This window comes from Tachypleus tridentatus, chromosome 9 (assembly GCF_004210375.1).
Source record: "Tachypleus tridentatus isolate NWPU-2018 chromosome 9, ASM421037v1, whole genome shotgun sequence".
NCBI lineage: Eukaryota > Metazoa > Arthropoda > Merostomata > Xiphosura > Limulidae > Tachypleus > Tachypleus tridentatus.
In genome coordinates, this window is record NC_134833.1 from 97,907,067 (window position 1) to 97,934,953 (window position 27,887).

The following is a 27,887-nucleotide window of genomic DNA, read 5'->3' on the forward strand; positions in this document are numbered from 1 at the left end:
AACGATTACACAACAGACTAAGCTATCTTGACTTTACATACATTACTGTTTTGTTTTGTTTTCACTGGCAAATAAATAGAACCAGAATCCTAAAAGGTAAAATGTCACTCTATTGTAAAATAGCCATTAGAGTATGATTCAAAAATTAACTAAAGGAAGTGTATAATAATGAAGGTTGAAATTTTATTCAAACACTAATATTTTGAAAGACAAAGTGGGGAAACCAGTAATGTCCGGATTTTATTCTACATGTCTACTATGTGATCACTAGCTGGATCAAGTGATTTATCCATTTTCATCCCTATCTTGTTTGGTTCCTTTTTTCGAGTTTAGTAGCTAGTCCTACATAGCTTTTTTATTTATCGATAATCAGTTTTGCCAATACTTTTATTATTGATTGTGACAGGTATTCAGAAACATAATTTTGTACTGATACCAATCGACCGATACAGTTCTTTGCTAATACTGTAATTTTCAACAAGGCTTATCAAAACTAGCTAGGTGTAATCTAAATCATGAGACAAGATTTTATATCAACGAAAAGAATTTTACGGTTTAAACGCTTAACGTTGTCAAAGCATTATAAATCAATCGTTATAAAATCTCTAGTAAAAATCGTGTGAACTTCAGATGTTTTTATTAGTTTTCAATATTTGCCAGCTTCTGACATTTTGAACCATAACTTTTAACTGCACACATAAGTAGCATAACACATCGTCCAGTTCAACTAACGAGTTCTAATATTAGACAATGGAACTGTTCGGCAGTGATTTGTGGGGGAGAAAAAGAAAAATGTGAAACGCTATTTCTTTACACATCTATGATTTTGATCAGAATAGGCAAATTAAGCGAAATGTGACTTTTATATCAAAGGATTAGTTTGTTTTGAATTTCGCGCAAAGCTACACATGGACTATCTGCGCTAGCCGTCCTTAATTTAGCAGTGTAAGATAAGACTAGAGGGAAGGCAGCTAGTCATCACCACCCACCGCCAACTCTTGGGCTACTCTTTTACCAACGAATAGTGGGATTTACTGTCACATTATAACGACCCCACGGCTGAAAGGGAAAACAGATTTGGTGTGACGGGGATTCGAACCCTTGACCCCAGGATTATGAGTCGAGTGCCTTAACCACCTGGCCATGCCGAGCACAATATATCAAAGGAAGTGTTGAAATGATGTGGCAGACACAAAAAAGAAATGTACAAAATGAACAACGTGAAGGCCTGGACCATAAAATACAAAAGGTCTATCACACTATACATGTTCAGATTTACTTTGTTAATTAAGAAAGACAGTGAATAAGTTCAATGTATATATCACTTTTAACAGAACAGATACATTAGCAACGCATCTGTTTATTTAAAAACTTTACTAACAATATTTTGTTCCGATATCCTTTAATTTTATTTTGTAATAAGTTTAATTAACGCGTTTTTAGTTTCTCGGATCAAAGTTTAGCAACACCTATTAAAACCACATGATCAAGATGTAAGTAAATACATTCAAACATTCTCCCCCGATATTCTCTTTCCAGACCCCCCCCCCCTTAATAAATGCTCGTATCTAGAATACAGTTTCGGTTATTTTTAAGATTCCCGCAGTTATTTTCAATCAACGGAAAAGCAGATCCCTATGGAGGCAGAACATTATAATCCCTACGCATGAATGGCGTTGGCTATCAGATCTCAGAAGCCTATAGAGACAGTATCATGTCGACAGTAGCAATGAAACACATCGAAATGTGACAAATCCGACAGACGTGAATTTAACGATGCTACGTGTAAATGTTATACGTCTCCAAAGAAAAACACATATGCTTTAATAAAGCTCTGATTCTTGTCTTATACAAAAGAATGACATTCATTATGAATAACTGAATTAAACTCGTAACTTTAAAGAGCAGGAAAAGCATAAGGGCTGAAACCTCCCTTTTCAAGGCATCAGTTTTACTTGTTTGCCTCGGCCTGGCATGGCCAAGCGCGTCAGGCGTGCGACTCGTAATCCGAGGGTCGCGGGTTCGCGCCCGCGTCGCGCTAAACATGCTCGCCCTCCCAGCCGTGGGGGTGTATAATGTGACGGTCAATCCCACTTTTCGTTGGTAAAAGAGTAGCCCAAGAGTTGGCGGTGGGTGATGATGACTAGCTGCCTTCCCTCTAGTCTTACACTGCTAAATTAGGGACGGCTAGCACAGATAGCCCTCGAGTAGCTTTGTGCGAAATTCCCAAACAAACAAACAATACTTGTTTGATACTGTACAAATACGTTCAATATAAGTAAACGTTTTTTTGTCAATAGACAAGTAGTACTGGTAATATTATTTAATGTCCTGTCATATCCATAACATATCTGAGTAAACTTCCTTCTCGTATTGCCTGATGATACTCCATACACATAATATATCAGTAAAATTCTTGACAAATGGTCAGTAGTGCACTTAATATTGCATGATGCTGTGAAACCACATAAGTTACCAGTAAGCTTTCTCTGTCAGTGATTAATAATACTCTTAATATTGTTTGATCCTCTTTCATACATATAAAATCTCAGTGAAATTATCTTGTCATGATATCAGTAGGGGGCGCACCCAGGAATTTTCATGAAGGGTATTTTGGAGCGGTACTATTTCTACTATTTTTATATATTATATATACTATTTTTATATTTCTACCTATCTTAAGAGTGCTGGTATGGGTATTAGAAGTTTTATTAAAATAAAGTAGAGAGCAACGTTTGGACCTTCTTAGGTCATTATTAGGTCAACAAAGAAAGAGTTTGCAACTGACCGTTGCTGGGCACATGCCTAAAGGACGCGAGTGTAAACGTGTACAGGATTGTAGGTGGCGTTGCAGTTAGATATTAGGTTATTAATTAGTGTAATTATAAAGATATTTCTTTATGTTGGTTTAGTTTTGGTTTTTGTTGCTGTATAAGTAGGGCTTATTTGATTTTGCGTTTGTTTATATTTGTTTCCCTACTTAGTATCTGACTGTTTTCTATGGTTATTTGATTTGCAGTGTTCAAAAGCGTGTAAAGGTGTTTTTCTATGTTCTTTGAACCTGGTTTCACTTTTTCTGCTTGATTTTCGAATACAGAAGTCTGTTTTGAATTGTGTATCAGCTCTTGTGATCTCAAGGTTGAGAAATGTTTTTTTGTTAGTCACTTCAAAACAGAAATCCACAGAAAAATCACTCATACTGGACTATACATTCCTTGGGACTCATTACATGAAACAAAACAAAAATTCAACATATCAAGAAAACAGATAAACACAGCCACAAAACTATGTTCACCAAATAAAATCAACAAAATAAAACAACATTTTATCAACATCAACAAATTTCCTCCAAAAATCGATGAAAGAATTATACGAACTCACCAACATCAACAACAAACAAACAATAATAAATCCCAAGGTACAACAAACTACAAAACCATATTCTGCTGCATACTATATGTTCCCGATATCAGCGAAAAAATGACCAACATTTGGAAAAAAAACATAACAAAACACAACATTCCAGTAAATACCAAATTTATTCAAAACCAGGTACAAAACTATAGTCCATACTGTGTAAAAACTACACTGACAAACACAACATCAACATTATTTATAAAATACATTGCAACAGCTGCCACGACTTCTATATGGGAGAAACAAGCAGAAAAATGGAAACCAGATTCAAAGAACATCGAAAAACACACCTTCACACGTTTTTCAACCCTACAAATCAAATAACCATAGAAAACACCCATATACTAAGTAGGGAAATAAATATAAACAAACGAGAAATCAAAGAAGCCCTATTTATACAACAACTAAAACAAAAATTAAACCAATATAAAGGAACACCTTTATACCTATACTAATTAATAATCTAACACCTAATTGCAAAGCCATCTACAATCCCGTACATGTCTACAATCTCGTCCCTGAGACTTGTGCCCGGGAACGGCCAGTTGCAAATTCTCTTTGTTAAGATGACCTAAGAGGGTCGAAACGTTGTTCTCTACTATATTTCAATAAACGTTTTAGCACCCACATAGCCGTCTTGAGATACATTTTTACTTCAAGTGGGTTTCTCATCATCACGAATAACGCGTATTTATTTACAGAATATAGTTTGTAAAAGTGATCTAGACTTTTTATAAGCAACTTTTCAATAAAGGCTAATATGCCAATGTGTATGTCATGTTAAATGCTTATTAGAAAGAATCTAGTAGACTGCACTTGGTTCACAGTAGAACGTAAGTATCATCTTCATACATGATCAGTTTACAGTTTATACCCTAATAACTTAACTTTCGGTAACCTTGAAAAGAAGTTTCAGTTTATGTTTCTCTCTTTCAAAAGATTCTGCCACTACAACATCCAAATAAAAGAGAGTTCCAGCAGAAACCGCCAAGTAACTCGCAACTATACATTAGCCAAAGAAATTCTAAGAACCAACTATTTATTGTTAAATGTGTTTTTCATCATTCGATTTCCTTTGACAGTTGTTGGGCTAGATTAAAAGAACAGATTTCTTGTTAGATTTTTAGTGTTTTCAATCATTCTAATTTGTCAATATCCAAGTTTGATGCAACAATTGACTTCTGATCTGAATGCTATTGTCTCATTTTATATGATTGAAAATACTAACGTAGAGTGCTTTGTTATTGCATGTATTTATCCCAAAGGTTCTTATGAGAATGGCTATGACATTAAAGATTCTGACGTAGGAAGACCTGACTCTGTAGGTACTGACATAGAGTACCCTAACACAGGGATCTGACATTGTGGATATTGGCGTAAAATACGCTGACGTAAGGTTTCTTTGTTTGTAGTTAAACACAAAGCTACACAAAGAGCAGTTTGTGCTCTACCCATCATAGGTATCGAAACCCATTTTCTAACTTTGTAAGTCCGCAGATACACCGCTGTGCTAATAGGGGAACTTGACGTAGGAAGGTCTGACATTGAAGGCACTGATGTATGAAGAGCTAAATTAAAAAATGGTTTGATTTGGTTTGAATTTCGCGTAAAGCTACTCGAGGGCAATCTGCGCTAACCGTCCTTAACGACTGTCATAAATAAAAATATCTGTCTAAAATCGCATGCTATGTGTTATATGAAGCTTTAATACGAAAATAAAATTTCGAAATAGATATGGCAATGTGCGTGTGCTGATCGAAAGATATTTGAGATTGGAATATTTGTTTTTGAATTTCGCACAAAGCTACACGAGGGCTATCTGCACTAGCCATCTCTAATTTAGCAGTGTAAGACGAGAGGGAAAACAGCTAATCATCACCACCCACCGCCAACTCTTGAGCTACTCTTTTACCAACGAATAGTGGGAATGACTGTCACATTATAACACCCCCACGGTTGAAAGGACGAGCATGTTTAGTGTGACGGGGATTCGAACCCACGACCATGCCGGGCGGTTAAAAAAATGAGGCAATGTTCTTCGTGCGTGACAACATCGTTTTTAACTATTTTTTTTGGCGAATTTTGCTTTTATATAGCTTGAACCAAATCCTTTATGTCGTATTCTACCAGTCATTTTAAAATTAAAATTAAATTAAATTTTAGGTATGTTGTCGAAAATGTGGTAATACACTCACGTAAAGAAAATCGTATTTTAAGTATAAATGAAAAAAGGCGAAAATAAATTTTTAAAATTCAATATGTGTTTTTTAGTACTGCCCATATCCACAAATTGAGTCACCTCACGTTAATGAGAAAAAATGACCCTTTGTGAAAATAGTTTTTTTTTGTTTTCATTTTTTGAGCAATCTCATCAGACAAAAAAGATGACGATTAAGCCTATTTTTAGTCTCACTGGACCATTGGCTTCTCAAAGCCGATGGTAGAAATTGATTATGACTGCTTCAATAACTGTCGAAGAAACTGCAATTATAATTAAAAATGGTACTATTATATTGGAAACGTAATAGGCCTAGATTTTTAAAATGCACATCATTGAAGGAATATATATATTATAATATATGGATTATATGTATATCTCGTTGTGGCTGTGAATACAGTGGATTATCAATTTCTACTAAACCGAGTCAGGAATGTGGGGAAAAGCAGCCAAAAAGTGTACTGGCAAATACTAATAATGCAAAAGAAACCGTGGAAGGCAACAATTACAGCCAAATTACAATTAGTATACTGCGAATACCAATAATAAAGTTATACATGATGATACTGGTTTTAATGGTATAACGTTTTGACCTTAAATGAATATAGTGACGATTGATGCGATGAAGATAAAGAAAGTGAATACGTCATGAAATAATACAAAAAATGTATATAACACCACAGACGTTTCCGGAATAAATACTTCTTTGAGGAGTATTTTGCCATGTCGAAAATAGTGTGAAAGTGAATCCTTTAATTCCATCGATAAAGCAAACCGTGTAATTACCTTCAACGTTTTGTTAGTAAAAAAAACAAATGTTCGATTATCTCACTTAACGGTGCAGACCAGTTACTGCTTAATATAGGAAAACAAATTATAAAACATAGCAGAAAAACAAGAAAACGTATCCGTTGACGAAATATATTATTGGAGTACAATAAAATAATTTTATCTAGGGAAGGGTGTTTTATCTACATTGTACGTTTCACTACAGAATGACAAATTTTTATGGAAAAATCGATATAAAAACTCAATAGACTTCCTAATGTTTCAGCTTGATACAATTTATTATAAACACGTGTCGAATGATGCTGTTTGCAGTTCAAATGCTAGGTATCTCAAATTCCTAACATGTATAGATAATATTCCTTTAGTATCATTTCCACAATCAAAATCTACGTTCGATTTTTGGTAATCCAACTCCTAGTACAAAATATTACACAATTTGCCAATACCAATTATTATACGTTTAGCAAAATTATTGAAGAGAATAAAAGCAAGGAATTATTTTTTATAATTATGGGTTTTTTTTAAGTCCCCACACAGTTACCTAAATTAATTCAAGTCTATGCCTTAGGTCTCTATGTCACACATTATATCTTCAGTTTTACCTTTACTGTAAAGAAAATAAATGTGTAATACATTGTTTGTTTTTGAATTTCGCGCAAAGCTACTCGAGGGCTATCTGCGCTAGCCGTCCCTAATTTTGCAGTGTAAGACTAGAAAGAAGGCAGTTAGTCATCACCACCCACCGCCAACTCTTGGGCTACTCTTTTACCAACGAATAATGGGATTGATTGTCACTTTATAACGCCCCCACGGCTGGGAGGGCGAGTATGTTTGGCGCGACCGGGATTCGAACCCGCGACCCTCGGATTACAAGTCGAACGCCTTAATATGCTTGGCCATGTAATATATTCCTAGCTTTGTTTAACACAAACTGCAGTATATTTACAACCGACAAGTTTACTGATCCAGTGGAAACGTACAATAACAACTCAGTTTCCTTTGTCTAAAGAAAACTTACTACTTTAAAAAAAAATAATAATATTCTAAATTTAAAATACTGAGCTTTAACCCCTAACGTAGGTCAGGTAACATACTTTTAAATCCGCCTAATTCGGCGATCATACATTACATACATGAAATACATCCGATCACCCATTCAGGTTTCACCATTCTCTGTATTGGTAATTTTGACGTTGAATTTTAAAGAAATTTATGTTTATTTAAGAAAATAAAGGTATATCATCTTATTTCTTCCCTTCCAATGATATTGTTTGTAAATAATGAACAATATTGTTAATTGATTTTATTGTTCTTGCGTCACTCAATTAAAACATTAATTTTTTGGATCTTGCATTTAATTTCTTGCCTAATTATAGTCATTTTTTTCATTCCTGACAAAAGCTTAAATAGAGAGTCAAAACGTTGCACGACTGTAGTTATACGTGTGTGTTTGAGTTTCTCTGAAATAAACATCTCCATATTGTTGATAAGTGTGTAATAATATAACATGCTCATCTAGTTCTCAGTTCTAGATCAAAACATTCTTTTGCTTTCTAACTTCGGTTGAATTAAAGAGCTGTTATTTGATACCTGACGATGATTCAACTAGGTAGGTCGAAATATTTTTTCTTGTTATCAAAGATGAATATGTATCATAGAGTCGGTAGACTTTATATGTAGGGAAGGCCAAGGTACTCAATAGGTGTAATACAAATATGCACACTAAAAAAATTAAAGACAGGGAGTTTTATTTCAAAAGATGAGTTCCACTCACTTTTGTTTGCTTTTCTATAGAACAACCTCCCACTAGCACAGCGGCATGTCTGCGAACTCACGCAACTAAAAACGAGGTTTTGATACCCGTGGTGGGTTGGTTTGTTTTTAATTTCGCTCAAAGCTACACGAGGGCTATCTGCGATAGCCATCCCTAATTTAGCAGTGTAAAACTAAAGTGAAGGCAGCTAGTCATCACAACCCATGGCCAATTCTTGGGCTGCTCTTTTATTAACGAATAGTGAGATTGACCACACATTATAATGTCCCCACGGCTGAAAGGGTGAGCATGTTTGGTGTGACGGGGATTCGAACCAACGACCCTCAGATTGCGAGTCGAGTGTCCTAATCACCTGGACATGCCGAGCCCCCATGATGAGTAGAACACACATAGCCTATTGTATAGTTTGGTGCTTAATTCGAAACCGATTATCTAAAATCAACTCTAGCCAACAAGCTCAAAAATAAGTCAAGAAACTACCGCTAATACATCAAGCAAGAAAACTACCAACCCACTAAATTATTCATCTTCTTCTTGTTTCAGTTGAGATAACTTTTACAACTACTTTATCGCTAACGTTAGTTTAAACCTAACTCCATTATATGTGTTTCTTGGAAGAGCGCGATGTCGTTATAAGTAGTAGTATTTAAAAACAACACAATCCTATTGTAAATGATTTTAGCATTACTCATAGAAATTAGCTTTTTTACAGGCATCTGGTGTTCCTTTAAGACGCTTAATTACAGGGTGAAACAGGTATTATCTGCTAATAATAGCTGAAAATTAAGTGACTATAACATGTAGAATATTCAGTTCTTCGTACAATATATATCGGTGTCCTTGGGGAGCCAACTGTTATTTTATGTACAAGCAAAAGTACCTGTCCCTAGTCTCGAGCAAGCTTAAGTTAATCTATCAATTTATATTATTTAATGGACTTTGAAAAGGTTAACAGTATTTTACTCTTGATTTCTCATAGCCAAAGCTCTGAGCTACTTATACCGCCCACCGCGAAAAGTAATTGTTGAGCATTTCAATGATGCTAAGAGCCGCTTAACATACAGATAGCCCTCGAGTAGCTTTGTGCGAAATTCAAAAACAAACAAACAAGCCGCTTAACAATAACATATGATAAATCTACAATTTTATTCTTTAAGTAAAAAATTATAGTGTGACTAATTCCTAACAGTTTAGTGTAGAATATTCCACTTGAGAAATAAAATTTGACATCAACATTATTCAAGTGTGTTTGTTTGTTTTTTTCATTTCAAAAGTGAATGTAGTTTTGTCTGCACGCGAAGATTTTCAAATTGGAGACAGACAAACGCTTAGACTAACACCGCAGTTTGGAATATATATATATATATAACATTATGTTATAACATATTATAACATATAATATATATATTATGAAGTACACATAATATTAAATTTTATTACACAAAACATAGCACAAAATGTTTACGGGGTCGATCTAATTGATAAAGTGGTAATGGTCAATAATAATCACAACATATTTTGACTCAAGTTGGTTTTTCTTGTACGAAGTACTCGGCTCTTAGTTACACTTCAGTAATGCCTACCCTGCCATGATCATGCTATTCTAATACAATTATATATAGCTATTAATTGCAGTAATGTTAAATTCAACTATGTAATTTAGAGTGTAAGATAAAATGTTAATATTGGAAGTAATGTAGGGATGACCTGTATCGTCCATATATTCTTGTTTGCATTCTTTTTGGCACTGCTATCACTACACCATTTTAAATTAAGTGTTTTAGTCCTTATTTTCGTCGTTTATTTAAATTTGTACTGAAAGTATGGTTTATCAAAAAAATTCGAATAAAGGAATTGTAAAGAGTTTCATAATTCGAAAAATATAAATAAAAAAACTACTTTAATCTTTAGAAAAGTTATATTTCGTAAAATATAAATATCTTTAAAATCAATGAAATATTTCCACATAATTAGATAATCATATCGAAAATTATCTCACAAGTTCCTACATATTGCGGTTTACCCGTTATTTACATTTTATTCTGTCCTCCGCTAGTACAGCGGTATGTCTCCGGATTTACAACGCTAAAATCAGGGGTTTGATTCCCCTCGGTGGGCTCAGCAGAGAGCCCGATGTGGCTTTGCTATAAGAAAAACACACACATTTCATTCTGTAACCTGATTGTGCCGATTGTAACATTAAATAACTTCAATTAATAATAATTATTGATATTTTTGTTGTATTTTTTACTGCTTTTACTTTTTCGAGTTTGAATAAGTCACAAACTATTGCAAGCTATAGCAATAACCAAAACATGATGGCCAGGATATAAAATTTATTGTACAAATTTAGTCAAAATTTTATAAATACCTTTAAAATATAAATACAAACAAACCACATATTGGATTCACTCATACCTCACACGATATTGTCCAACAACACAAAGAGAATAATAATGAAATAGAACAAATAAATTCCACTACAAATTAATAGCATTATTTACTGTACTCCTGATATTTGCGTTTGATCTTCAAGTCTATCGAAGGTATAAATAGATTCACGTGCTTTACATCCTTCACAGTACTAACCTCTAGCCAAACAGAACGCCTGAAAATCACGCTGGCATGATGGCGTGCCAGCTGGCACGCTGGCAGATTTACATAGAGATCTGTTGCTAACTTGCCTCTTTCAACTTTATACTGATATGTCATTTCAGACGGACAATGAATTATGCTTTTGTGCTTTGTTTTATACTATATGACAGATTTAGCATAATATAAACCTCACGTATAGAGTAGGCATCTTGTCTACAGCAGCACAATCTCAAAGGAGGCAATTTCTTTGCAGGATGTTTCATAATTGTATCTATAAGAACAGCACATTGCTTACAAGGGTGGTAATTTTATCTATGGGGACATTCTCCCTTTAGATGCACCACTAGACAGTGGTGCTCCTAATATTGCTTGATGTTGTGCCATACACTTAAAATTTAAGTTTGTTTTCTGAATTTCACACAAAGCTACACACGGGCCGTCCTTAATTTGGTAGTGGACGACTATAGGAAACATAGCTAGTCATCACCACCCACCGCCAACTCTTGGGCTAATCTTTAACCAACAATTGACTTATACATTATAATGCCCCCACAGCTGAAAGGACGGGCATGTTTGGTTTGACGGGGATTCGAACCCGCGACTCTCAAATTGTGAGTTGAGTGCTTTAACTACCTGGCTATGCCGGACCACAAAATTCAAGTAAATCTTTTTTGTGAAGTGATCAGCAGTATATAGTGTTTATAAATCTATGGTTCTTACCTTGGTAGACATTTTGAATCATCAATTAATTCCTAATAATCAACCTACATCTATTGAGAAAGATAATATTATTTTGTCAAAAAGTAGTTTGGGAGCTAAGAATAGAGCGGTAAGAAACATCAATGCCACTTGAGAAAGCTGTTGGCTTTGTTTTTCCGCACCAGCCCAGCTGTAATGGATCCGATGACAAATTATTGATATCTGCTCTTATCAATTTTACAACTTTTTTAATTGATTTTGTGTATAATTTTTTTGATATTGAAAATTATACATAAGTCAAGAATAAAGCAAAGTAACTGGTAATTCTGAACAGCTTTGACGTATGTTATCACATTTTTGTCTTCTCCGAGAAAATCTAAAGGTTTTAGTTAGTAAAATTTTAATATATTATAATATAGAATTTCATTATTGTATAATTCACAATAGGTAGTTGAAACGCTTAAGACGATAATGTAGAAGGTAGAAAGGGTTTTTCTAATTAATTTGAATAAGAAGATTTGATACCTGGTGTCTCCACTGCTTCCTTGAGATTCACAGCACAAAATGGATCGATTATGTCTGAGGCTGACCCATTAGTCACTTCATCTCCAAACTCTACTTGAAGCAGTTTTACTCGTACGAAACCTTTCCCCGCCATTTTATTTTGAGACACGTGCTAATATTCAGTAGTGTATAAACCTTTTCTGCTGTTTGTGGAAAAAAGGAGGAAAAAAGTAATTAATTATTTTCAAATTATTACCAAAACAGCAGTCGTATTCCTGATATTATTTGGTACTAAGCTATACACCCTAGGTCTGAGTAAAACTCTCTTGTCAACGTATTAGTAGTAAATTGTGTCTTTTAACATAAAACAACCAAAGCTTTAATGTCTTGTGCCAAAAAACAACGAATACTTTGACGTCTATAAGAGTAAACAAAAAAGGCTTTAATATCTCGTAGCATAACACAATCAAGGCTTTAATGTCTCGTACCAAAAAACAACCAATGACTGGATGTTACAAATAAAACAATCAATGCTATGGAAGCTTTTGATAGAAATAACCAAGGCTTTTATAACTAGTAACAGTTCAAAAGCTATCATGTATTGTAACAGTAACAAAATAAAAGCTTTAACGTCTTGTGACATAAAATAAACTATTCTTTTAAGTCTTGTTATGTAAAATAAAAACTTTGATATCTGTAAGAGTAAACAATCAAACTTTTGATGTGTTTTTAGAGAAAACAATCAAAGATGTGTTGTCTCGTTAAATGAAAAAAATCAAGGGTTTGAAGTCCTGTAATAGAAAACAATAAAAGAAATTATAATGAGCACCTGGCCTCTTGTAATAAATTTGGACTTTTCGAATTTTGATTATTAATTAATGTATTATTTATTGAAAAGATCAATTATTATCATAAGATTAAACCATACTGATGGACTACTTATAAAGTTTCCAATATCTAGTTTCGTTTTTCACAAAATAAGTAAATTATACTTTAGTTATAAACATCCACAATGTAGATAAATAATTTTAATTACAAATAGATGTTGCTACACAAAGGTATGATCATCAGTGGCGAAACTGATGGCTTATAACGCTAAAATGTGAGGTTTAGTCATAGCACAGACAAATATTTGTGCTGTTTTGCGGTTAATGTTTGTTTTGATCTCAATAATTATATACTTCTCACAAGTACAAGGGAAAATATGTAGTTTTCCTGGACTAATATCTTAATGAGGTGTTTTGTGTGTTGTTGTTTTTTTCAAACAGGCAATGCTTGTTTGTTTTATTTCGCGCAATGCGACTCGAGGGCCATCTGCGCTAGCTGTTCCTAATTTTAAAGTGATAGACTACTGTGAAGGCAGGCAGCTACGTCAATACTACCCAACTTAAACTATCGGGCTACTCTTTGCAAATAAACAGTGTGATTGATCGAATGTTACAACGCCCTCACGGCTAAAAGTGCGAACGCAAAATTACAAGTTGAGCGCCCTATCTACCAAAACGTGCCATGCCACGGGCGATGCTGTAAAATCAGTTTTAAGTGTTTTTTTTTTTGCTAATTTAGGGTTTATTTTACGTCAGTTCACAAAAAAGAAGCTGTACAAATCTGCTGACAACGATAAAATTAAAGTTTGATCTTGTTCACTGGAAGTTTATAAAGAATCTTCATGGTTGAATTTATTACTTTTTTACTGTACAAACTTCATATACTTTTATCCTATCAAAATTACTAAGTTTAATCTTCGGAGTAGTTCGTATAAAGCGTCAAAGTTAAGCGATTTCAAGTCTGGACTTTCAGCTATCAATCATTTTTAGTTACAGGAATTTTCACAGAATATTATTAGGTGATACTGACACTGAGAATATCACGAGAACAGTTAGCTATAGAAGAAAAAATTATTAACCCTAAAGGCACTTTTGATTTCATCATGATTATAAACATACAGTAACACAAGTTGCAGTACCTCTAAGACCTTCATGACATTTGTTCGTGAGCTTACAAAATATAGTTGCTTTACTAAAAGTTTATTCAAATGCCTACTGTATATTCATATGCAAATGATTTTGGAATTCAGTTTTGACAAACATAATGTTAAAATATGAACTCTTTCTTTTCACACAGTTTCTGTGACATTGTTGTTAGTGATATCATTTTCTGTTTTTAAACGAATAATTTTACAACACAATAGTGATTTATGCTTGCTATACCCAGTTTTCCAGAATATTTAGTTTCACTGATTTATTGATATTTACCACGCAGATATAAAAAATATTTTCAAAAGTTTTTAAAAGCTGTGAAAAGTCACCTTTATTTTATAAATTTTGTTTTATTAAAACAAAGATTATTAAAACATTGATCAATGCTGTCGGATAAATACTTTTATACTAAATTATTTTTAATTTGGTGACAATAAAGACTGGATAAATTAGATCAATAAATATATTTGGTTTTAGACAATGATGGTTTCACTACTCATGCACTGTTAGAAATCTGAAATGGGCTGCTGCCCTTGGGTTTATCATTATTTCATAAATACCGGCCCGGCATAGCCAGGTGAGTTGAGGCGTTCGACTCGTAATCTGAGAGTCGTGGGTTTGAATCCCCATCGCACAAAACGTGCTCACCCTTTCAGCCATTGGGGCGTTATAATGTGACTGTCATTTCCGCTATTCGTTGGTAAAAGAGTAGCCCAAAAGTTGGCGGTGGGTGGTAATGACTAGCTGCCTTCCCTCTAGTCTTACACTACTAAATTAGGGACGGCTAACGCAGATAGCTCTAGTGTAGCTTTGAGCGAAATTCAAAAAAACGAACAAGCAAACCATAAATACCAGATTGAGATGTTTTTCATGCACCTACACTTTTAAATTATATTGTTCGATTTCCAGTTAACATCAGTCTACCAGACATAAAGTGTGGTGATGAATAAGGAACAACCGCTTGACACTCCAATTAATAAATCAAAGTAACTCTCGAATTTGGGGTTCAATCTTGTGATGAGCATAGCGCAAATAGCCCAATGTGTAGCTCTGTGTTTAAGCAAAAACAAGCCTATAAAACATGCTTGAATAAACAGAACCAACAAGCAGATCGTACCCCCAATGTAAGGCTGTAATGATTAACGACCCCGAACATAGAATCCAATGATTTTCTGTTCTCTTGCTGTTGTCGCATACACACACTACGCACATTGAATAAACTATAAGAATGACGATCAACTCCCACATTCAGTCAGTCAAGAGTAACTTAAGAACTGATGGCAACTGTTCAACGTTAGGGTCTGTTCTACAGTTAGCCCTCATGAAGATTAAACGTTAAATAAAAGTATTTGATACTGAAACTTGTCTTTGTATTACATCAAAGAATTAATCAGTCTTTATGTTGAAAATTATTTAAAATTAGATAAATTTTATAAACAAGTTAAAAAGTCTAGGAATGGGATCCGCTTTATCTCCTGATTAAAGTGATACAAATACATCAATGAATACCTTAAAAAATTATAAGTTAATGACACTGTTTAAATAACACCTATCGGATACAGAAGACACTTTGTGTTGAGGCGACACAACGATGAAACCATTAAGGAATTATTAAACTAAATGAATGATAATGATAAAGGAACTACAGCCACTACGGAGTCCAATAAACATGAATTAGCCTTCTCAGATATACTTGTTATAAAATATGATAAGTTAAAATTAAAAATTTTTTTGCAAATCTTTTATCTGCCAGATGTCACCACATTACTACTCTAACAACTCTAAGTTAGAAACTAAGCACATTTTACACATACGAGTATGTTTGGTAGGCTATGAATGTATGTTTTAATAAGAAAACTATAAACGAAAACAAAATGTACTTAAAACCAACAGCTGAGAATAGAGGTTATAAACCTATCATTTCTGGCAGAGTTTTCCAAATAATGAAGGGCAAACATCTACAAATAAAATACCTAAATTAACTCTATTAGTTCCAATATCTCAAAATCAGTTCATTAGTACTGCTTCCTTTCTTGTGATTTCACACACACACACACACAAAAGAAAAGTCATGAACATTGCTATTAACTGGTTATAAGGAAAGTTTAGTTTTCATTCCTTTAAACAAAATTATTAATAAGTTAAATATTCTCAGAGATCAAAAACATGATTGAAGAACAAGACAGTTTGTATCAAATTAATTGTAGTTATGGTATAATGTATAGAAACTGTTGGAAAATGTGAACAATTTAAGAAACAGACTTGTATGTATAATTAATTATCTTCCTCCCCTTATCTCCTGACCATGTTTTAAAAAATGAACTTATCCCGTAACAGTTGGAGTTTAATATAGGTCAAGCTAACCCCGTAGCTATTAGCCCTAATTATGGCAAGTGTGTTATCAAAACCAATCTACTGAAATGTATATAATAAAGGTTTTATTTTTCATCAACGTTTTGCTTTTCACTCATAATACGTATACATACATTTGTAGATTATTATCTAGTATTAAAAATGTCAAGTTTTCCATGAGGAAAACCGTTTTTACGTTCAACAGTATATATACATTTGTAGATTGTATTAAAAAATGTCAATTATTTTCCATTAGGTAAGTGTTTTTATGTTCAACAGTACGCATAGATTTCTAGATTATTTTCTAATATTAAAAATGTCTAGTTCTTCCATAAGGTAACCGTTTTTACGTCTAACAGTAAACATACATTTGTAGATTGTATTAAAATGTCTACTTTTTCCATAAGGTAACCGTTTTTAAGTTCAATAGCATATATACATTTGAAAATTATCATATATCATTAATAAAGTCTGGTTATATCATTAAGTTGACCGTTTCTATGTTCAATAGTATATATACACACACATTTGGATATTATTATGTAGTATTAAAAAAAGTCCTGGATAAAAAACAAATTGCACGAACAATTTTGTTTTCCGCAAGAATAATAAGAAAAATGAAAACTTAAAACAGATTAGCTGTTTCGGATATAACAAATGAAGTTTTGTCAAGGAATGACGTGTGAGTTCCGAGACTGGAAATTGATTGAGACGCTTTGGTATTGACCTTGTCCGCAATGTCGTTTAATGTTTTATTGAGATGGATCAGTAGAACGTCCAAAACACACCTGTACATTTTCTCAATATATATTTCTATTAATAGTAGCTTTTCCCAAGCTAATGATATAAACGTCGTAAGTAGTGTTGAATGATTAATTTTTGGCTTACAATAAATGTTTTATAAAGTCCTTTGATAAAGACGCTATTAGAGAAGTAACTCCAAATAAATATACATTGCATCAATATAATATAGTGACTTGTCGTTGCTTTGATTTGCCAATGAAATAAAATACTGCAGTTACAGTAATGTGTGGCTACACACATCTATCTGTCTATAAATTCCTTAATCTCTACAGTAATGTGTGGCTACACATATCTATTTGTCTATAAATTCCTTCATCTCTACAGTAATGTGTGGCTACACATTTTTATCTGTCTATAAATTCCTTCATATCTATTTCTTTACAAATCTCTCTTCTGTTAGGTTTTTCTGCTCTGACTTCAGTAGTTAAAGAGAGGCAAAACATTTCAACAACAAAAACATTCCTAAACTTTTATCAAAAAACATTCAAGATTAAATTGGCATGAGCAGTAAGGAAGAATATGCACCGATGTTACGTAGAAAACAATATGTGATAACGTTATACAAGATACTCCAGGTTATACAGAATTCAACAAGAAATGACATTACACAGTAAACAATATATAAAGATGTTGTACAGAAAGGAGATAATGTGCAAAGAAGTTAAATACGCGATGATAGGCATGGCCAGTTGGTTATGGCAGTCGACTCGTAATCCGAGGGTTACGGGTTCAAATCTCCGTCATACCAAACATGCACGCCCTTTCAATCCCACTATTCGTTGATAAAAGAATAGACCAAGAGTTGGCGGTGAGTGATGATGACTAGCTGCCTTCCCTCTAATCTTACACTGCGACATTAGAGACGGCTAGCGCAGATAGCCCTCGTGTAGCTTTGCGCGAAATTCAAAACAAACAAACGCGATGATAAGAGGTTGCACATTCCACGATAAAGTCAGAGACATAACTATAAAGCACACTCGGGTTAAGGATAATACACCTTAAATAATGAGGGTGATAAATGCAACAGTTATACAACAGTCAAGAACCGCATCAAAAATAAATAATGCTTAGGATAACTACCTGTAAAATAACCTCAGTTATTATTAAAATTATTTGCTCTTTTAGAATATATACCAAAGGTACTTGTATCTGCATCTAAGTCTTTTAGAGACAGTTGAATGATTTTTGGCTGCTGAAATATTATAATAATGCTTTTTTGAATTAAATCTAATACGTTATTAACATAAACCTTGAATAAAGTATAATAATTTTAATAAAATGCCCCTACACTTGAAAAAGTCAAATTCTACTGCCGAAGGCTTATTAAATTCACAGTTCACGTTTCAACAGTTGTTTAATCTGATAACATAAATCTTGTACTCTGTTTAAATATTACCTTGGTTTCTTATTTATAATGCCAGTGTTAAGCAGCAATGATAATACTTTACCATATTACCCTTTGTCACACAGTCATTAATTGGCCACTTACACATACGAAACTTACCATTACCGGGCAATTTGTTGAAATGAACGTCAAGGAATAGTTACGAACGGGCTACTACGAATTTGGAAAACTTGTTTCACGTAGCGCTAAAGTTAACAGGCTGAAAGTTGGTGTTTTGGAAACCGGTATATGAAGTAAACGTTTCCAGTTGTCTTTTAGTAGTGATAGCTCAAGAGTAACTAATACGTCGAGCATCACGCGGAATCAATGTCTGCCAGAGGAAGTTCGTTTACGTCATTTCCTGTAACTAAGTCCTCGCGTTATGTCTGTTTACGGCAGGAGTCTCGCAGACTTTTTTTATTAAACTAAAGTAGCTTGTTTTGTTCTTTATAAATCCTTCCCAATTTCAGTATAGTCAAGCTACAAAGAAAACATAATAGGCTATTATCACGGTTCTCTTATCAATCAGAATAGGTAATAGTATTAATAAAATTCCTCCTTGTGCTTAGGAAGTCGTTGTTTGCTTACTTATTATTATTACACACGATGTGTTGAATTATCTTACTAAGGTCGTTCATGAAGTTTGATATATACCGAATGCGACGTCACACAACAGATTGTTATTGTTTTTTCGTGATACTTCATACACACATGTAGATAAAAAAAACAAACTAAATTTCATGTAAAGAAACTTGATAGATGAAGCACTTTCCAAAGACTGACCTTCCTCCTTCAGAAGTGAACTGTGATCTACTTTATGGAAGTTATAAAGTTTCTCTGATGGCACTCTAACTGTTATTCTATACATGATGTAATAGAATGTTTACGATTAATCATTAATTATTTTCTACTATTATCTTCTACTATTATATAATATCATGCAAGGATTCTATTATCTAGAAGTAAGCCAATACATAAAAAAATATGTTTTGAAGACCTATACAGCTTAAAATAATTAGATGTTTGTAATTGTTCAATCTGTTTGTTTGTTTTTGGTTTGTAAGGCTTCTATAATATGGAGTTAAGTCATTAAAGAAAATAATTTGAAGACACAACCTATCTAAAAGATCAACTGTTTGGATTTGTTCCGTCTCTTCCTTATCATGAAATGTATACATAATCTGCATAAAAAAACAATCCTTTTAAAACGACCTACTAACAAAATGAACAATTTGGATTTGTTCAAACACCCCTCACAGCGAATAAATTTTAATCTTTATCGTTTGGAGGTTAGGAACTAAAAGCAAATCATTTCAGAGACAATCAGATAAATATTTACAATAGCCTTTCTTTTTATAAGTTCTCTGTGAAATGCACCAGGCTACTTTTGTACTGAAGACTTTTTATTTTAAACTTCCTGTGTTGATAGACCATGCACAGAAGAAGTCCTAGAATATATATGTATATTTTAACTCGGAACCTAAATGTTGTCAGAGTATTGTGAATCTGTTCCATCTTTTACCGTTCCTTTTTACATTTTCTATTAATATTAATAACATCAACATTATGGTTTTCTCAACTTCTAGTAACTTCACTGAAATGAATGTCTACCATACCGTCACAAAAACAAATTAACTACTGATGTTTTTCAAAACACTTGTTTGCTACTTTGCTCATTAAAGATCGAAACCATAGGCCTAAAAAAGAGAATTTCAAAACTATTATCTTATATCTCACAGAAATCAACGCCAAATAAATTTTCCACTCAATACTAAAACTCATCAGTCGGGCTGTGTGACATGAGAGAAAAAAAATCTATGAAATGCTATTTATTTAAGCAGTATAATTGTTTTAAAACTTACGATTCACATACCAAACGCCGGCAAAATATTGGAAAACCAATTGGCCTAAAAATCGTTATAAAAAACAAGTTAACCACAAGTGTTTTTTGTTTGTTTGTTTTATTTTATTTTTTACATATTTATATTTAATTTGTCCATTGCGAAAATGAATTAATTCATCAAGCTAATAAAACCAAAATTTAAATGTTTTTTTAGGACTGAAATGTGAGTTCATCCACTTTACTATAGTAAAAGCCCATCACTAGTACAACGCTATGTCTTCGGATTTACAACCCAAAATCAAGGGTTCGATTCCCCCCAGTGAGCTCAGCAGATAGCCCGATGTAGCTTTGCTATAAGAAAACACATACCGTAATAAAGTTTTATCAAAAGTAAATTACTTGAATAGATAAACACTGAAATAAAAAGTAAATTATAAATTAATGGAGTCAATTCCATTTAACATGCCTTAAGTGGCTCATTAATATGTCTAAAGACTTATAAAGTTTAAAACAGAGTTTCTATACCCGTGGTGGGCACAGCGTAGATAAACATTTGTATGGATTTGTGCTTAAAAAAGAAACAAAAACCATAAATCAACACTCATAGCAAGGTGTGCTATGGCCTGGGGGTTAGAACACGCGATTCGTAAACTGTAAATCATGGGTTTGAACCCCACCCTCGAGCATGCTCGCCCTTTTAACTATGAGAGCATTATAATGATCGGTCAATCTTTCTTTCTATTGTTAAAATCTCAATTGTATCCTTTAACGATAATGTTACTTAAATCTCCTTAATTCTTATATACACGTTTTCCTTATTACTTCTACTAAGCTACGCAACTGTCCTTATGAAGTTGAAGATAGCTGGTTGTTACAAATCTTTGTCTCTGCAGTAAAGTAATATTTACAACTTGACCAAGAGTAGAAACTGTTGTTAAAATCGTTAGAGTTACGAATGTTATAAAACAATTTTATTATTCGCTCCAATAAACAAAGAACTAAGGCGCAGCAAAAGTTCCGGCTTGATACAAACAGAAGAGATTATGGGCTATGGAATTCATGGTCTATGTCTGCTACCACAAAATTCTTTCAGAATGTACTACGAGAATGATGGTCAAATCCCACGAAAGACAGTAGCTCAAAATTTAGGAAACTAAACACTGATACAAAAATATATATAGTAAGGAAATGATTACTGTCTTCCGTGCAGGCAGTTTAATTCATCACAACAAGTGATACGTGTAAAGTAACTCAGTTTGGTCAGTTTTATTTTGACATTGTTTCGAGATACAGAGTTCCAGTAAATCTTTTGTGCGTTTGTTCTTCAGAATTTGCGCAAAACTACTCAAGACTTATCTGCGCTACCCATCATAAAATTTGAAGGAATAAACTAGAGGGAAGCCTCCAGTCAAAGTATCCACTGCCAACTCTGGGCTACTCTTGTCTAATGAGATTTCACTGTTACCCTTATAAAGTATATAAATTATACAAGTGTAGAGCGCGATTTCCTTTTTCGGGACACAAACTGGACCTACAGGTTGACAAGTGGCATGTTAACTATTAGTCGACGCTACAGTTTCATTTCAACAGATCTGTGTTAGTGTGTGTTTCATATAACCAATCTAATTAATCTGTGGTGCAAACTCAAAGTTAGCTTCTTCTAGGATAAGCCAAACTGTTAAATTTATAAGGATTTTAAGATAAATGATTCACAAAACTTTGAAAAAAAAAAAAAGAACAATCACTGACCACCATTTATAATATAAAAGTATTTTAAAGTGATCGCCACATCTCAAGATATAAATATATAGAGTAAAACCTGTCTAAGCCGGAAGCTGCATAAAGTCGGAAACCTGTACAAGCTGGAAATATCAAAATTTTGCAGCATTATCTTAAGATTTCTCTTATAAAAGGCCCTCTATATGGCGGAACCTGCGTAACGCGGACAGAAAACTATCTTTTACCTATCTCATCTATCAACAAGTAAGATTAGAACCTGAGTAAGACGGAAAAAATATTTTTGATTAAATATTAATTTCTTATTTGATTAATAATTTCTTTAAATATTAATAAATTCTTCTTTAATTAATAATTTGTTTAGCTTTCAAATGTTCATTTAGTCTTACTACCTCCACATACAACATCAGTTCTACTACCACTAGATATCGGAATTACACAGTGTATAAAATTGAAATACAGAAAATTAATGCTTCAGTATATTATTGCAAACTTGGACGATTATAAGAGAGCATCTGAAATGACCATGAAAACTGACGTGTTAGGTACAATTGCATTTTTAAGTCATTCAATCAAATGCGCAAAAGATGAATGCGTAATAAAGTGCTTTCGAAACTGTGGTTTTATTCTTGATAATAGCGGAGATTGTGGAGAAGTTGTTTGTTATGACGATTCCAGTGAAATCCAAACTCTGATTCAGAAGGTTGATGCAGATGATTCTGTGAACGCGGAAAGTTTTGTGAACGTTGACAAGAATGTTTTAACAGAAACTGATTAAATTGATTTAAAATCTATAAAAGAATCGCAAGGTGATAACAGTGTGAGAGATTCAGAAGATGAACAAAATGAAAAAGATAGTGAGGAAATATAAATTCCTACCTCATCGCAAGTGTTAAGTTATATTAACGCTATCAAATTGTATGCAAAAATGAAGGGGGAAAAATTGAACTTCATGAAAAGGCCGTAGAATTGGCGGTCTCTTATAACCGCATAAGAAAGCCCATTAAAAAAATAGAAACAGTTCAAATAAATTTGATTATGATTTGATATACTTATGTATATTTTGAATGTCTATTTTTGTTCTTATTCTAATAAATGTAGCGTAAACAATATAATAACTTTATTCACAAACGTCTTACTTCCCTTGAGTCAAGCAAGTATAACGTTCCGCTCAAAATGTATGTATAATTAAGAAAATGCATGTTCACTGTGTCTAACCCGGAAAACCTGCTTAAGCAGGAAATTTTACTCGGTCCCATACGATTCCGTGTTAGACAGGTTTTACTGTAATGTATATTTATCTATTTTAACCAATGTTTCGCTGTCCTGGTATTACTGTAATCATTAAACTCGGTGCAAAACAAAGACTGTAAGAAGCTGATATTTCTCTGTTACAAATCACACCACTCAGAATTAATCATAATGGAAAATTAATAGGATAATTAAATCGGAACTATTCCACGCATAAGACCATTGAAACAGCACAAAATAAATTTAAATCATTATTATATTATTATTACGAAACGAATAGCCCGAATATTACATCACATAGTTTACAAATCACAAAAAATCAGAAACGTTACAACAGGAAATAAATAAACAAGCACAATATACACGAAAACACACACATTGAACATTCCTTTTCTAAAGAACACAGTCACAAACAAGACTCGTAAAGCCATTAAACAATCTCAACTGACAATCAACATGAAATAAAAACAAACAGGTGAAGCTCTAAAAGAGCTATTAGTCTACTCTTCATTCTCACAAAATATAATGTTACACCAGAAAAAATAGAGCAGGATAAATGTATCACATCAAAAATATAGTGTATCAAATGATTTGTAGTATATATGAAGATACATATATAAAAAAAACAGAAGACCTTTGCAAACGCGTATCTCAGAACACAACAGCGCTTTATATACGTATGACCAACACAAAGCCATTCCACCAAAACACTTCCTATACAAACACGTTACCCAAAACAGAGAAAACCAATTTAATGTTTCTACCTTACAAGCAATTAAAGAGTTTAAAGAGATAAAATACATAGAAGTCATGCTCATTAAAAAATGAGCGTAAACAATGGGTTGAACATTCAAAAAGAAACACATCATACCAATACATATCACACCATTACTTTCAGTTTAACACTTGCGTACTCTGGAGTATCACAAAGTATTCCAATGTGTTTTTGCCACTGCTTATGAACTTTGTATTCTTCCCACTCATTTATTCTTAGCAGTTTCCATTTTTCGTCTACATATGTTTTTAACTAGTTATCATTAAAAAAATATTGTAGTTATCTTTATTTTTAGATCTCATAAAATAGTTATATGTGTAATATGTTAGTATGGCTGTATAATTCGTACTATACCTATACTATAATATTAGAACAATAATGAAACAATTATAATAGTTTATACATTATTAGACACACATTACGGAAGACTCGAGAAATGGAACATTACAGGAAGCTTTATAATTTAACGTCTGTTCTAATATCGAACAGTTGTGTGTATTGACCCTGAAGAAGACCCTGAGGAAGCCGCAAAGGTGGAGCGTTGGTTAAAATAAAGTTAAATATAGCAGGAGTTCAAGGTTCGTTTTTTCTAAACATTTTTTTTTTCCAAATGTGTAAATCCCTCCAGTGCGCACTACAAATTTTGGAAGTCAACAACAATTTGCTGCAACTCATTTATTTATATTGAGGTTTCAAATTACTTCACGTTAAACTTCTGTTGAAACGTTCCCAACCTATTGGCCGAGCAAAGAATTGCATCTCTTTAAATGTATATTACAAACATCAGGTTTCAGATAGTGAACACCAGCTGCGGAATCGAATTTCATTCATTTTGACAGTATCAGTGCGAACTAATTTTATCAGTTCGAAACTTGCAAACGCATATGAAGAATGTTAAACCTTTAAACATTCTAATAATAGACTTTATTGTCTATTATTATGATGTAAATTAATACTAATGAACGGTGAATACATCCCAGATTTAATTTCTCAAGAGGATATGTATTCACATATAAAGTAGTGTATTTGTATCATCACACATAAAGCAACATATGTGCGTCATCCGGCATTTAGTAATATTTGTATCATCAGGCATGAAGTAAAGAGTGTGTACCATTAGACATAAAGTGATGTGTGTATTTGTATGTGATTAGAAACAGTGTCGTGTGTCATCGGACATAAAGTAACATATATATATTATCAGATATAAAGTAATGTGTATGTACCATCAGACTTAAAATACTGTGTATATCTTACCAAACATAAAGTGATGTGTATATATCGTATATAAAGCAAAGTGTGTTTCTGTATATGACTAGAAGTAAAGTGTCATTGGACATAAAGTGTATCAACCAGCTTAACGGAATGCACAGGAGTTCCGTAATTTTTGGAACCTTTCTTATTATAAATCAAAATCCTTTTACACTAAACTATGTTCAAATTTGTCCATACACACATGCGAAAATGTATCAAAGAATATCGGTGCTGTCTCGTCCTATAGTGTTGCAACAGCAAGTTCACAGTGTCTGAATACAAAGAGGAATGAAACATTTTATCGATTTATTGTGAAGGTGTGTGTGCACGCGCGTGCGACATTTTTTATAGATGTGACTCCATTTATTCCCCTTAATGTACTATAAACACCGGGCATAAAAATGGCAGATGAATAAATAAACAACCCTGTTATTTTTGTTTCGGCACAATATAACAAGACTATCCAATAAGCTATCTGCGCTCTGACCACCACGGGGAATCGAACCTAATGGGACTTTAATCACTTTAAATGAAGTAATACATACCATGAATATAGCAGAAGACAAATCCTTACTCAACATGCTTTGTGTGTGTGTGTTAAGCTAAAGTACATCACGTTATTATTATTATCACTGACGCCGTCGTTGGACGAACATACACTATACTATGTTCAAACAATTATTAATGAGTGTTGCGATACGCTGTACTAACAGCGGATAAAATATTGAAAAGTAGTTCCAGTGTCACTAATTTTTAAACATCTCTTTTGTTTTAGTTTCTATTTTTTGCCTCATTATGTAAATACTTCGTCTTCTTACTTACTAGTTTCATTAACTAAAAACACACTAGTACGTTATTCTCAGTTAAGTTTCAACTGTTGTTGATATTATATAATATGTTCCTGCACTTTTTTCTTTGGGAATCAAGCACTGAACTATCATCAGACGTAAAGAAACATGTGTGTGTATTATTATGCATAAATTAATGTGTTTGTATCATTTAGGGCCCTGCGAATTACATCCCCCCCCCAGATCGGTTGTGCATATATAGAGTATAAAGAACACAGGTTGAACTAAATTTTAAATCAAATAGGAAATGTTTTATTTTATTTATGCCATAATTAGTGATGAACAGAAAGTAAAACTTTCTAAAAACAAAAGATATATTGTACTGAGACATCTGGAAGTGTTATTACGTAAAAACATGTTCCAGTATGAATATGTATATAAAAGTTACTTTATGCATATTGATACAAAAACATTACTTTATGCATAATGATGCACAAACGTTACTTCATACATAATAATACTAGGGCCCCGTGTAACTTTGAGATTAGATTCGTCAGCTTTACAGATGTTTGTATATGTGTAATGTAAAGCTGACGAACCAAATTCCCAATTTCAATTTACAGTTTAAAAGCCACCTCTGATTCACAGACGTTCCAATATGTCAGTAAAGAAGATCCTCCATTATCCCTTATTACTTTTATGGCTATAACCAAAGGGTGTCAAAACCCGAAAGCAAACACACCCTTAGAACACTCTCTTGTGGTATGTGAGCACGTGTGTCACATTTGGTACTACTAATGTGTGAATAACAGTATGAACACTTTTTAAAATATGGTGCCCCAGGATCCTAAAGAGGGACAGAAACATAAATTCCAATACAAGATTTCGGTTTGGCGACTCTGAAACGACTAAGATGTCAAATTATTAATATACGAAATCGTCTTATTAAAACACTTCTAATTACACCACAGTCACCACCGATGCGAACGAAGCGGACCTGTTTGCTCAGTATTTATTATTAATCTTTGAGATCCTGGATCTACCTTCATTTGATCAATGCCACTTCACCTTGGTTAACGATTTCATTGCAAACAAAGATAATATTTTTACGCCACACTTTCAGTCATCAGCAAATGACATTGCAAAACCGATTTCAATCGCGGAAGTAAAGTTGCAAATAGTGCATTGAATATCTTACGATATTATACAATTTATCTCTCAAAACAGGCTATTTCTCAAGACATTGGAAAAGTGCAATTATTATTGTTTGTTCAAAATCTTTCACTAACACACGAGACCCAGCAAACTACAAACCACTAAGCCTCCTCAATTCCACAAGTAAACACATAAAAATAATATGATACGTGAAATCCAAAATGCTGCGAGACGCCAAAGACAGACGAGCGATCATCTCGTATGACTAACTGAAACCATATTTCAAGAATTCAACGGTAAACACAAAACAGTCGCTACATTTCTCGATGTTAAGAAAATTTTTGACAGTGTCTGGCATAATGAATTGTTGTTTAAATTACACCAACTTAAGATTTCCGACACAATAATCAGAACTCCGGTATACTCATGTGTCGCAATATGCAGACGATGTAGCAGTTTGGAACACATCGAGTGATCTCCTACTTGCGACTATACAAGTTCAAATTTCGCTGGAGTACATAATGGCGTGGTGTAACAGGCGGCGCGTTGCCCTTAACCCTAATAAGACT

General features: G+C 33.3%; 1 protein-coding gene across 8 annotated transcripts in view; it reads right to left on the reverse strand.

Moving 5' to 3' along the window:
* The window catches only part of LOC143225831 (putative protein kinase C delta type homolog), an 80,177-nt gene that overhangs the window by 41,886 nt on the left and 10,404 nt on the right, over window positions 1-27,887 (reverse strand). For 4 of the 8 annotated variants that reach the window (XR_013014101.1, XM_076455906.1, XM_076455910.1 and 1 more), the window contains exon 2: window positions 12,018-12,199. The exons of 1 other annotated variant lie outside the window; for it this stretch is intronic. Coding sequence is in view for 5 of the 7 variants with exons in the window: in XM_076455906.1 (XP_076312021.1) it covers window positions 12,018-12,150 (133 nt within the window). In the remaining 2 variants the exon portion in view is untranslated. Of the gene's footprint in view, window positions 1-12,017; window positions 12,200-18,635; window positions 18,818-27,887 lie in introns of those variants that run through there. 3 more of the 8 variants (XM_076455907.1, XM_076455908.1, XM_076455912.1) reach the window with 3 other exon arrangements.